This window comes from Arvicanthis niloticus, chromosome 17, assembly GCF_011762505.2.
Source record: "Arvicanthis niloticus isolate mArvNil1 chromosome 17, mArvNil1.pat.X, whole genome shotgun sequence".
In the NCBI taxonomy this organism is placed as follows: domain Eukaryota; kingdom Metazoa; phylum Chordata; class Mammalia; order Rodentia; family Muridae; genus Arvicanthis; species Arvicanthis niloticus.
The window spans coordinates 7793224-7807222 of record NC_047674.1 but is presented as its reverse complement, the minus strand read 5'-3'; the positions used below and the strand labels follow the sequence as shown (position 1 = coordinate 7807222).

Here is a 13999-nt window from a genome sequence, read left to right as displayed (position 1 = left end):
AAAACCAACTATTTGTCGTAATTAAAATATCTATGCTGAGATCATAAGTGCTAAGGCAAAAAGCGCGCCAAAAGTCACTGGCCAATCCCGAGGCGTAATATTGAGTGATGAGTGAACAGCCAATCAGAAGTGAACACACACCACTCTAGGGCATAAATAGCAGTGCCATTCCCGAGATTCCTCCCTTCCGCGGTCTTCACTTCTGCTGATACAAGATTAAAGCCTCGCTGTGGTAATACCCGAATTCCGTCTCACGTGTCCTTATTCGCGGGCGAAAGGGGACACGGGAGGCGCGCAGAACAGCCACTTACTCTTTTGAAATCAGATGCATTTTTCACATTTAAATGTGACCTTGCTAGGTTTATCATCCATGATGATGACCCTGATAGATAAGTTTCAGAATTGTTTATAAAAGTGCCATAGGAAAAAATGTAGTGTATCTACGTTATCCACCGTTAGCTTTTCTGCTAAGGTGCTGACCAGCTCTCAGCAGGCATTCTGACCTCAGTGGAATACTTCTAATGTCTTAGATGCCAAGTATTTAAGAGTCATCATTTCATTCTGGTTCTTAGGCATTTAACATGGATTTTATTATATTTCTCTTTTTAACAGTCTGACACATACTTCTGCATGTCTATGCGTCTGCCTGTGGATGAGGAAGCCTTCGTGAGTAAGTACTCTTTGGATTGTGGGGGATGGGTGAACAGCCATTTGAGATCGGCAAAAACGTCTCTTTGATGCTTATAAGTGTATTAATCTTCTACTGTCAATTTCCAAAACGCATTTATCATTCCTGATGCGAAAGGAAACTACAGGCAGCCACTAGAAACAAGATTACAAAGTGTATCTGGATTGATTCATGAGGAGTAGTAGTTAAGGCGTTATGTGTAGATGCCGGTGGTTACCAGTGTTGTGTGGTCCCATTTGTACGGTATTGGCTTTCTGTCCCTATCTGGAGTCTTAATTCCTCTGCATTCAATGAAACTATTTACCGGATGGTCTATGTAATAAATAGACTATGCTTAGAATCAACATTAAGATGTATAATATTTTACTCATCAGGTGGATAAAAAAGAAAGGAGAGAGGAAAAGAGGGTGGAAGAAAGAAAGAACACACCCTCTCTTATATTGTAGATTAAGCAGACTTTGAAATGACAGGTTCTTCCTTGATGTGTGTTTTAATCACCTAGGAGAAGTGACAAGACACCATCTGTTTTGGTGTAGATTGTTTTAATTTAAGCTTCCCTGATGACAGATTTTTTTAATGTTTCGGGAAGGAATGGGATTGACAAATTATTAGTGTTCATTTTTTCTTTTTGCTTTGTTGTTGTTTTCTGTTTTTCTTTTCTGGCTTAAAATGTTTATATTGGGAAGTTAACGGTAATGAGCGCTATACTTTAGTCCCATGCAAACTTCAAGTGGGCTGCCTGAAATGGCTATTATGTGACTACAATAATGTGTACAATGTAGCCATGGGGCAGCCTGAGAATGAATTTTCATGAGGTGCTTCCCACAGGAATCTCCATTATAGACCTGCAAAGCCAGAACTATTTGCATGGCATTTTCTTTTTCTCCACACTCTGGCTGCAATAACGATGACAAAACACAGCCTATAACAACACTCTGTCCAGAACTGCTCAGTAGTTGATCCCTGAGAATGAGAGCCACACCCTGACAGGAGGGTTTTGGGTGTAGTCGTTGGGCATTACTGAGAACAAGCTAAGAAGAGTCAGCGTTCTCAAAGTCTAAAATGAGTAACTTTAAAAATAGAAAAACAATTTGCATTCCTAATTATAGTTCTTGGAGTAACCCCAAAGGTAACTTAAAAGATATTCATTCATATCCTTGGGCTTGGCAGCCTAGGCGAGAATAATATTTACCTATAAAATGGATTTTTTTTTTTCTTTACCAGTATTATATCTTTCTCAGTTTATGGTCAGGAGTAGTTTTACTTCCTCCCATTTCACACTTGCTTTATAGAGAAGGCCACAAGGCACACCTGTGTAAATACACTTGTCATACGTCACGGCAGTATTAAAGATTTTACGTAAAACACTACTGGTTTGTTTCTGGAGGTTGACGGTAGTGTATGGTTTCAGGGCTGGTCACTCTAAGGACTATAAATACACTCTGGAATGTGATGCTTATTAATGTGTTTACTTTCACATAATTTGAAATGTGAAGTGTGATATATATATATTCGATCAAGCAATTGAATCCTCCTGGGGAACACGTGGAGTTGTGTGTTAGAACCAGGATACTAACAGTCACTTACTTTCATAGCATCGCCCTTCTAAGATTAAAGTGCTTCTAGTTCTGAAGTCCTCACACAGTCTGCGGTGGTCTGAACACTTTTTAGCATTTCTTCCCTTTTTTTATTGCCAGACGGATTGCTTGCATGGTACAGAATTTCTTACCTGTTGGAGAGAGGGTTTCTATCAGTATGAGTCTTTCAATGAACTGTCCAACAGGTAGCCTGTCATCAACATTAGTAGTAGGACATTCAAAGTATAGAATTGCTAGCACCAACTGGTCATTTCTGCAAACGCCTAAGTAAGGGGTGCCAACATTACATGTTAGACAGGAGACTACATTCTGCTTCTCAGAGTCCCAAAGTAAAAGCTGTGTCGTGTGCTGACTACAGCTTCCCATTCCAAGGGAGTCTCATGAGAGATGATCTCTGTATATTTGTGTCTTGTTCCAGATTCTGAATCTCAGAATTTATCTTTTCTGATGACTAAGATTTGATAAGACTCCTTTATTAGATTAGGTTGGACATTTTTGTTTGCTTTTTCATTTAAAAAAATGGGTTATGGCAGCTCTGTTTGCTCTTTGTTTTCTTAAGATGCATGACTCCTGGGGACAACATCCTCTCTCCATGTATATGTACACACATAGTACACACATAGTACATATGTACACACATAGTACACACATAGTACATATGTACACACATAGTACACACATAGTACATATGTACACACGTGCAGATGCATGCACCATACAAAAATTAATAGCTTTTAGTTTTGTGTTTTAGGACAACATCCTCTCTCCATGTATACACATAGTACCCACACGTGCAGATGCATGCACCATACAAAAATTAATAGCTTTTAGTTTTGTGTTTATGTGACTTATATAACTCATTTAAAACAATACACTTACTTATTGAGAAATGCCATGAACACATCATGAAATTAATGTACTTAATTGTGTGTATGTATAATATCTATAATCTGTGTTTAGACTCATACTGAAATAATACGTTTGAATTAAAATAGGTATTCTTTCTAATGATGATATGAAATTTTATATTTTGAACAAAATGTTCTTAAAACATTGCCTTTGTTTATAACAAGAATTCAGAGACTAGCCTGGACTGAGGTAAGATAAAATCTGCATTTGACCACTGAACTGCAGCGCTGTCTAAAAGGTGTTTTACAGACACTCAGAGGAATTGGCTGTGACAGCAGCTCACTCAGCCAAGAAATTTGACTGTCATCTTCATCCACTTGCTTTCCCTCACATGGGTGACCAGTAAATAAATGTGTCTTTTCCTTAGTGAATGATGGCAGCTCCTTACCCATCAGTTCACACTGTACAAATGTAGCTGAATTCAGAAATGAATGAAATTCATCTAATGATTTGTTGTTTTTCTTTGTCTTGTGCCTTTGTGTTGATTATCAAGGCACTTCTAGTGCAGAATTGCTCAGTTAGAATATTTCCAAATGGGACTGTTCTTAAACAACATTTGTGCTGGGGTGAAAACTATATAAATACTCTGATTTTATTAAATCACAGAGTATACTATGTCAGGGAAGACCAAGGTCTAGCAAGGGACAGTGCTTAGATACACATTTTATGGTCTTGACAGCAGTAAAGAGAAAGGTGCGTGAATGAAAGTGTGTGCGTGTGTGCGTGTGTACATGTGTATGTGTGTGTGCATGTGTGCCTGTGTATGTGTGTGTGTGCGTGTGTATGTGTGTGTGCATGTGTGCCTGTGTGTGTGCGTGTGTGTGCATGTGTGCCTCTGTGTGTGTGTGTGTGTGTGTGTGTGTGTGTGTGTGTGTGTGTGTGCAGGTTCCTGTGGTGGCAGAACTTTCAGATTCCCTAGAGTTGAAGCTATAGGTACCCATGTGTCATTATGAACTTCCTGACTCCAAACAGGTGACAGGGTATCTTTTCCTTGCTTACTAGAATTTTATCCAACATAAATTATATAACCTTCTGTCTTGCAGATGACCAGTGAGGTCCTCCCACCAAAGCAAGGATGTCTTTAATTAGATACAATAATATTATCTACTCAGGGAAATTCCCTAGAGGAAACTAGGCAAGTTTTTATTAGGACCTAGGAACTTGGCCTATTTTCATATACCCAGGAGTGAAGAATATTCGAGAGGCCACCCAGAATGAGCACCCAGGAACACACTAAGTGCAACTTTGAGCAACATAGAAGCAGGAGGCGGGAGGGGGGGGGATGGGATAGGGTTCCTCAGTGGAGGGGAAATGGAGAAAGGGGATTACATCTGAAATGTAAATAAAATAGGCAATAAAAAAATTTAAAAAGTACGTTCCAACTAGACCACTGCCTTCAAAGGCCAACCTCACAATGTTCTGGTTACATGATGAGGGGTGAGTTAACACACTGCTGTCTTCAAGATACATCTGTTTGTGAAGAAGAGAGTCCTCACTTACAGTGTCTTTATTAGAAGTAACTGTGTGTCTGGCAAGAGGCACCACCCAACGAATGTTGGCAGGTATATTGCTGGGAAGAAGGGTTGTATTACAGAGTGAACAGGTTGTAGAGGTTGTGAAGCATCTTGAAATCTGAGGTCAGAAATAACCCATTATGAATGGCCTTAAAAGGCTAGAGCGGGAATATAGGTTTAATTCTGTAGGAAGTGAGTCTGGGACCACTAGAGGAATAACATACAAAAATAGAGCTTATACCACTTTATATCTTACAGCTTGGGTGATAAAATCTATTTATTGATTCTTTAGTTCGGTCTCCTATTACCATTCAAGGCAGTTTTTAAAGGCCTGTCATCTGGAAATTTAATTGCTTCTTTATACTGGAACTTTTTTGTTCATTCCTCAGGTTTATTCCCTTTGCAATTCATGTTCAATGTATTTCTTTGTTAATTCTCCATAGCAGGTGATAGCCCTCATAACCTATGTTTCAGATTCATTATAAATTGTACATCGTTGTCAGTATTAGTAAGTGTTAATGGCAGCTCTCTGTTAAGCTTACTGTTTTGAAAACTTTGTGTAGGAGGGCCTTTAGTGCAGGATTGCTTGTGTTTGGGGGCAGCTGTTAGATGATGAGGTATACCTCAGGCTATCTCCACTGGCAACAGACTAGAGTGCCAGGATCTTTACAGTTGTGTTTTTCCCTCAATTGCAATATTATGAGCATTAAGGTTTGTCTCACATTTAAATTACAATTCAGAACATTACTATCTTCCGTTATAATCTTTATTTTGTGGATATGAAGAAATGCTTATGGGAGTGATACTAAGAACTGAGGGCTTTTTTTCAATAGTATCTCATATTGTTCAGTTTCTTAGGCAGTACACTTTCCCAGTTCTTTTGAGTACATCTTGAATCGCTAGAATATTAATATAGTAAATAATTTTAATTTATTTTTTTTTTTTACTATTTTTTGAGGGGAAAATTGCCATCAGGTATGGAGGTCAGAGGACAACTTCTGGGAGTTCTCTTTACCGTATGCACTCTAGGGATCAGACTCAATTTGTCAGGCTTAGCAGCATGCCTCTGGCTGCCGACCAGCCTCTACTATATCTGCTCTTTATTGTACCATGCAGACTTGGTGAAAAGCCACTCCATGTGTTTGCTACACCTCATCCAGAAAAAAAAAATGAAATAACATAATATAGCATAGTTTTAGGAATCATTTAATAGTTATAAAAAAAATCTCAATTTCTATCTTTAGAAATTATTTTTAATTTTGTTTACAAAGAAACCTTATTTTAATCAATAAAGTTAAAAGATCACGGGAAGCTGACATTTACTAAGAGTAGTTAACCAAAACCAGAATATGTAGTCACAGTAGAATATATTCAGCTACTAAAAGTGTAGCTGTAAGCCTACATTATTTTAGCCACACATATAACATAGGCTGGAAAGTACTGTTAAAAAATTATTTGACAGCATCTAGGAATAGCCATACTATACTAAAGAAGCCATTTAGTTATACAGAGTAATTCCGCTGGGAAGAAATAGAAACAGACTTAAGAACAGGTATCTCAACAGTTTTACACACATGCACACACATGTACTCACATACATGAACCCATGTGTGCACATGTATTCAATTGGTGGTTTTCCTCCAATTCCTGTACTTAGCTAAAATGGGTGATGTAGCTATTTCCATTTGCAACAGGGTTCTTTATATGCACATGGATATCTTCCAGGTCACTGGTTCCTCCACTAAGCTGAGTGTGTTCTTCTGAGTCTTTCCACATCATGAGTTTGGTATATCCAGTTTGACATGTAGACCTCGACATGAAAATTTACTTGGAAAGGAAACATGGAGAGAGAACCAAGTGTTCAATAAAGATGTCTCTCAGGTCACAGTTTTAGACGTGTCGATGGCCCTGATTGTAGTCTGCTGCTAGGTACAGGAGGTCACAAATCCCTAGGACTTCAGGTCTTTGGAACAGACTTTGCTCAGAGCTCCAGAAATAGAAGTCATTGTCTGTCTTTCTTATGTTCTCCCCGTGCACACTGTTGTCTTTCATTGTGGGTGACATCATCTTCTGGGGAGTCCTCCAACCTGTATATTTTCACTGTCACCTCTTGCCTTTCATTGATGTGTATCTGAGTGACTACCTCTTCATCTTTTTCCTTCAAAGGGGTTTAGTTCCCAGGGCTTGACCTGTGCAGTTTTCTCTGCTCATACACACCAAACGATTTTAACTGTCAGCATCTTTTCCAGGTAAGCCGCTGCTATCTTTCTGCCCACCTGGAGGGCTGATGACAGGCGGTAGCGGTGAGCCTTAACTTCTTCGCAGGCTCAGAAGGCTGGGGTCTGAGAGAGCTGTCAGCCCTCCGCAGCTTTGTTCATCCTGCCTGCCACAATGGTACAGGCTCATGGCAGTGTTTTCATTATTAGCTCCCAACTCCTTCTCCCAGGGATCCTTTTCTTTCTTTGGTAAATGATAAGACATCAGAGGATCAGAGAAAATGGAATGATTTCTTTTAAAATATGGTTTTATTTTTGTACATTTTGTTTCTTGTTCTGGGGAGATCTCCAAAGCCATGTGTATGATTTCTGTCCAGTGTACTTTAATCCCATTCACAAGGGTTGGAGACTCAGTATTTCTATGGGAAGTAGGAGTGAAGCCACCCCAGGAAACAACCCTGTCAAACTCCCTTTGCCTATTCGTCATATTTAAATGGAATTTTCTAAGGACTGTGTTATTGTAAGTCATCCAGTGTTTGCTTTAGATTTACATTTCAATATGACTTGTTTTTAAGATAAAGATACTTTTCATTTCAGTTTGCAATGAATAGTATTCTAAGATATAATTATAAAAATACATAGACATCTTTTTCATTAGGATTTGAAAAAAGATAGCTGGCATCTTGTTTTACCTTGTGTGTCTAATTTCTTTAGCATTTAAATTACATCTTGCATTTCTGAAGGACTATATGAGACAAGAGGAATACGTTTGGGGGGGAGAAGGTATTTGTTTTAGGATAAATAGGTTTATGAGTGGAAGCTGTGGAATTTTCTTTTGCCACTGCTTAATGATAGATTGTTCTCATTTCAGAAGCAAAATCAAACTTATATCTAGTTAAGATTTGATGTAAAACAAATAAGTAGTACTTAAAGTGTGTCAGAATGAGTTTTCAAAGTAGATGCTGAGAGAACTTCCCCTTTACTACAAAGGATGGCAGAAAGTCCTTGTGTCTAAGCAGATACCTAGGCCTCCTCTCTCTCTCTCTCTCTCTCTCTCTCTCTCTCTCTCTCTCTCTCTCTCTCTCTCTCTCTCTCCCTCTCTCTCTCTTTCTCTCTTTCCTTGTAAAAGGCAAGACATGGCTTACTTTTGCCTTCATGAACAATCTCTCTCATCTGAATCCCTTTATAAAATTATTGATAGCTCACCTTTTTCTCAAAAAAAAAAAGTATTTTTTGCTTTGGTTTTTGACAGAAGCCTCACAGCATTAATATAAAACAATCCAACTGATGTTATCTAAAGGCATCCTGACAGTTCAGAGTTTTCTTTGTTCCTTTGTCCTGAGCCTTCTCCAAGGTTCCTACTTCTGTCCACCCCACAGCTCCATATTTAATCTGAGTGACTCCCAAATGGAATTATTTTATCTCTCTCTCCACCCTCGACCCCAAGAGTCGCACCCAAATTCTAGCATTGACTCAATGGTAGAAACCCTCTCTAGCTCTCATAAGATCGTCTAAGGGATTGAAATTATACAAGAGCCCAGGGGGCAGACTCTTATTTGAAAGCCATTTACAGATTTACACAGTTACATTTTTGACTGGAGGATAAGCACAAAAGCAGGAGCTGGAGAAATGGGTCAACAGTGAGGAGCACATCTTGTTCTTTCTGAGGATCTAAGTTCCAATCTCAGCGCCCACATTGGGCAGTTTATAACCACCTGTGACTCCAGCCCCAGGGGATCTCACGCCCTCTATTGATCTCTGAAGGCAACTGAAAACACACGTCATATTTACACAGACACATGTGAGTAAAAATAAAAGTGGACCCTGAATGCTTCTTTGGAGGCTCTAGCCAGGGACCGCAGTTACTCATATACTCTTGGCCAAAGACTGATCCTCCTTTATTCTGGAGCATGCAGCTTCTGGAGGGATACACATGGAGCAGCAAGGGAGGAAGCAAACACACACTTAGCCAATCAGATCAGCCGAATCAATACTAACGATCAATAGGTGGACAGATGTCACAGTGAAGTCACAGTCACATCCCTTTTCCTCTTCTCTTGCTAACAATTTTTGAGTTTCTATGAATTATGAGCTGTCATAACTTTCAATGTATTCCTTATGTCCAAAGCAGCTTCCATCTCCTCCATCCACTGTATTCTTTGTTTGAGAAAACAGAGCCTTATAACAGAGCCTTATAACAGAGGTTATAGAAAGTCTGTGTTCTAGGCATCCTCTTTGTTAGCTTTTTAAGTGGTAGTATTTAAGTCGTGTAAGTTCTTATTTTCAGTGCAATAAATGAAAAGCTTATGCTTTCCCGTGAAAATTGTAGGTTAGGTTGGCAGAGAGCATGCTTTCTGTACTTTCTGAACTGCCGTCTCTACAAGTCCCATGCCACAATTCAATATAGAATGTTTTCATTTGTTAATTTTACTCTTAATTAATTTAAATATTACTCTTATTTTAGCAACAACTGATGCTTTATTAATCTTTGGGAACAAGATAAAAATGGGCAAGTGGTGCCTTAAGACTTGATATTAATATCAAGACACACTTGATATTAAACAGCTTAGCATTTTTGTATGCACTGGAGACACATAGTTTTTTTTTAAGCTGGGGGTATTTTTCACTTCAGTTTGCAATAAACTATACTCTGAGATATAATTTTAAAAATATATAGATATATTTCATATATCCACATCATAGGTAGCATTTTCAGTGAAGACAAAAAGGGACAAAAATCCCATTCATGAAAGGGAAGATAAGCTTAATATCAACCATTGATAATACAACTGTGAAATTTGCATCAGTGTTCTGCATTGGTTTTTGCTTATTGTAGTATCTTCCACACTGGTTTTGTAAGAAAAGGGGGATTGGGTTGCTAATAGGTACTATCATCTTTCACAAGTGCACTGATTTCACCAAGGATAGAATTGCACTTCTGTTTTTCTAAAGATACATTTGCACATCTATTCCCCCACTCTGTATGTGTGTCTCTGTGTGTGTGTGCATGCACACACACATGCATATATGTGTGTACTGCATTGCACAATGACTGCTATTGTGATTTAAGGTGACATAGATATGTTGTGAGTCCTTCTGCTCATGTTTTGACCACTCGCTGTGACTTCTGTTTTACTGCATCATTGTGCAATGTTTTCTGGTACACAGCACTCTGCTGAAAGTGGGAAGGAAATCTATTGTGAATAAATAGCCTGGAGCTTTCACATCATACCCTCATAAGGCACTCACCACATTAAAAGGGACAGTTCATTTTTAAGAGTGTGTGTGTGTGTGTGTGTGTGTGTGTGTGTGTGTGTGTGTGTGTTAATAGCAGTCTTCACTTGCCTGTTAAATATTATTTTCTCTTTTTCATATGCAATAGTTTACTATATTCCTAAGTCAAAATTTAACTTATACTCTCCTTAAGATATCATGGTGTTTTATTATGAAAGCATCAAAGCATATTTCTATATAGATACTCTAGCTGTTGAAAGATACGGTCTCCTGACATTGCCACACACACACACACACACACACACACACACACACACACATATAGCTTGTATTCACATTTGTGTATCGTTTTCTCCTGACAGTTGACTTCAAGCCTCGGGCCAGCATGGACACTGTCCACCATATGCTGCTGTTTGGATGCAACATGCCCTCGTCCACTGGAAGTTACTGGTAAGGAAGTTACTTGGTGGACTCTCAGTAGAAAGCCTGTGTTTTTTTTACAAATACAAAGTGTATTTATGTAAGGATTTTACAGATGATTAATAGGCAAATAACAGTGTTCACTGACATCCTGTGGTTATTGTAATTATTTAGTCCTCTGTTCAGTATCAGTCTTTGTCACCGATTAAATGTTCATACAAAGTGAATTTAGATTATTGATATTCTGACATCACTTTTTGTACAATTCATGATTCCATCCAAAAAGCACTGCAGTTCTGTTCATTACAGGTTCTTTGGTCCCACAGGCTGTGCTAAGTTATTTGTAGGTATCATTTTATTTATCTTACTTTCTTTTCAAAGCAAGTGTTTCTATACAGGTTTTACATACAAGAAGCCAGAAGCTCGGGTTTACTAACTTATTCAAAGGATCAGCTGGCTAGAGCATGAGGCATACCTTAAAATGTCTGATTCCAAAGTTCGAATATTTTCAATTTGACCATATTGTCCAATGTTTATTTAAGTAACTATTACAGTTTATGAATGGTTTTAATCACTCTGTTGACCTTTCTATTGTGCCATGATTAATCAGTAAACCATTCTTAACTGCAGAGGATGATGTGGGGGAAGTTCTATGGTAAATTGTTTTCTACTCCTAGAAACATATTCTATAATTATGTCTTGAAATTTCCCCCTTCACTGTGTTCTTCAGTGTTATTGAAGATCTGTGAAATCTGAAAAATACTAATATATTCTAAGCCTCCTGCTTGTCACCGACAGTTGGGACCATTGTCTACTACTAGTAGTCCAGAATGACCACCATTTTTGGCCATGTACCGTGGAATGGCTTGTTTTGATATACTGCCCCTCCATAATCATGTAGTCCGATTTCTCAGTGTATCCTAATATTCATTAGTCTGATGTGAGGCTTGCAGCAACCTCTTTCTATTCATTTTTATAATAAACAATTGCAATATGTATTTGAAACTGGGAAAAGCATGGGGCAATTAGTGGAAATCTCCATAGACCAAGTGCCATCAAAGCATTTGTTAATAGGCTTAAGTTATTTGATGTAATGGGCATATCACATAGGAACCAACCTCACGTGACTAGCTTTATATAAAAATGGAATCAGCAAATCACAGTTAATACCCTTTGGTATCAACGTTATTGTTTTATCTCTTTCATAAATTTCCATAAATAAAAATTCTCCACTAAAAGATTATTTTTTGACAGTCTTTTCTGAATCTTATTCAACAAATCACATCCTTTATTTTGTATGCTTTAAAAAATAACCCTTCTGCAACTAGCAATATAGTCTTTTAGTTTACAGAGTGATTAAAATAGCTAGAAGGGACGTAAGCTCTTCAAATGTGCTTTGGCTTCACCTTGCCTGGGAGGAATGATAAAACCCAGCAGCACTTAAAAGCCAAGGCGATACTATCTGCTAAAAATTATATAAGCAAAAGTTATGTTTGCCATTTTCATATCAGAGGAACATCAAAACAATCACATTCTTTTGGCATTTTAGATATTTATTGATATTCTTAGATGTACTAGTTTGAAACTTTGCTTTCATAGAAACTTTATATGTACAATATACTGCCAAAGGGTTTAAAGTTCAGGGAGGGGGCCATCAAAGGAAATGCTGGTGAAAGTGGAATTGTGGGATGATTTCTGTGTCTCTTTATGTTGTTCTGCTAAACTTATTGTTCAAAAGACAACAGACGGAAGTGTAAACGTAGCAAGCCCACAGCCAGATGCCCTGTGTTGGCTACTGAGCCTGTTAGGTATATTGGTTTTAGATTTGTGCTTGGTCAGTATTAAACCCCCTTTATGCTAACGTTCCATAATTCTGTAAGGATGCATTGCATACCTTCTAGGAGTCCGCGGAGAAAGGCGTGACTACCAGGCACTGGGCATGTGCAGAGGTTGGCTCACCTCAAGCACATATCTACTTTGCCTTGCTGCCGTGACGCACCGCAGACTAATTAGTTTTGCGTAACGCTGAGTCCACATCATTTTAAATTTAATTTAAAATACTTGCCTCGTAGCACATTCCCATTTAATCTATAGATTTGTGTAGCCATAAAACAAGAAAAATAATTGATGCTATTATTCATCTTCTTTTCGCCAAGCCCAAAGTCTTCATTTAACGTTTGGAAGTAGATATAGGAGCTGTTGGATATGCAAAGTAGGAGGCTCGCATTAAGCTAGGCTGCTGCTCTACTCACTTTGGTTTTACAGGCTAGCCTTGTATTCCAGTTAATGTTAATATAGAGTCTTCTCCCCCGGATTTGGCAAGCCCCATTCCTCTCTTTTAAAAATTAGAATTCATGGCACCTCACAGGCTGAACACTTCTAGGTTGCTTCAAAGGACATTTTACCTCCCACCCCCACTGCTCCCAAGCACAGCGTGAGCCTGTGGATGCTCTCTCAACGTGCGCCTGCCTTTCCTCCCACCTTGAGCAAAAATATGCCAGCGTGGAAAGTTCTGTATTCTTTGAGTAACAAGATGTATCATATTCATTTTTGATTGCAAATCTAGCATTGGACTCTTCCAAAATAGAAGGCATTTAAGTGAAGGCTTCCCAACTCCCACATGTATTTTTCAGTGGGATATCTGTAACTGATTACTGATACTTAATAATATCAGTAACTCGTTTACCATCTAGGAAACTCAAATCTATTTTGACAATGTGTAAATGCCTATTTTTTTTTTTTTTTTTTTTTTTTTTTTTTTTTGCCAGTCAAGCTTGGATTTCTTGTTTTCTTCGTGCTAATGAGATCTCCATCTGTCCACCTCTCCCCGATCGATCCCTTTTTCACATGAGTTTTTGCTTTCCTTACCAGCTCATTGGCAAAAAGGCATGTATCTTTACTATGGAAAGCGTTTTTCCCTGAAATTATGAAGTTATAACTCACCCGCTGTCTTCAGGCAGCACTTAGGATATGGAGGCAAAGGCTCTGATGTTTCTCTGCCGAGTTGCCCTCCTTTGCTCTCGGTAATTGCCTCGTTCTAGTGTTCATTAAAATATATTTACAGTTATATTAAGTTTACATGAAAACAGTAGACACAGCATGAAGCAGTTTTCATTATGCAGTCATTTTAATTTTAAAGTTTTTTTTCCCCTTCCACAAGCATTCGAGTCTTTTGTGTCTCGTTCCAAATTAGCAGTCACACTGTTAATGTGTCTAGTTAATTATATGCATGCGCACTTAAACTGCATACATTGATGTGAAGCTTTTAATATACTGTGGGGTGGTCTCTTTATAGTTCGAGTGGGCCTGATGCTCAATTCCAAATTAACATACCTCTGGAGGATGCAAATAGGGACCAGCTGATGGAGCAGCCTCTCTGATGTCCCAAGAAGGCAGCAGCACCTTTCAGATGTAACCTCT

At 38.4% G+C, this 13999-nt stretch overlaps 1 protein-coding gene across 11 annotated transcripts in view; it reads left to right on the top strand.

Annotated features, from left to right (window-relative positions):
- The window catches only part of Pam (peptidylglycine alpha-amidating monooxygenase), a 281891-nt gene that overhangs the window by 156014 nt on the left and 111878 nt on the right, over positions 1 to 13999 (top strand). For all 11 annotated transcript variants that reach the window (XM_034521200.2, XM_034521206.2, XM_034521205.2 and 8 more), the window contains exons 4-5: positions 613 to 670; positions 10522 to 10609. In XM_034521200.2, coding sequence (XP_034377091.1) covers positions 613 to 670; positions 10522 to 10609 — 146 coding nt within the window. The remainder of the gene's footprint in view (positions 1 to 612; positions 671 to 10521; positions 10610 to 13999) is intronic.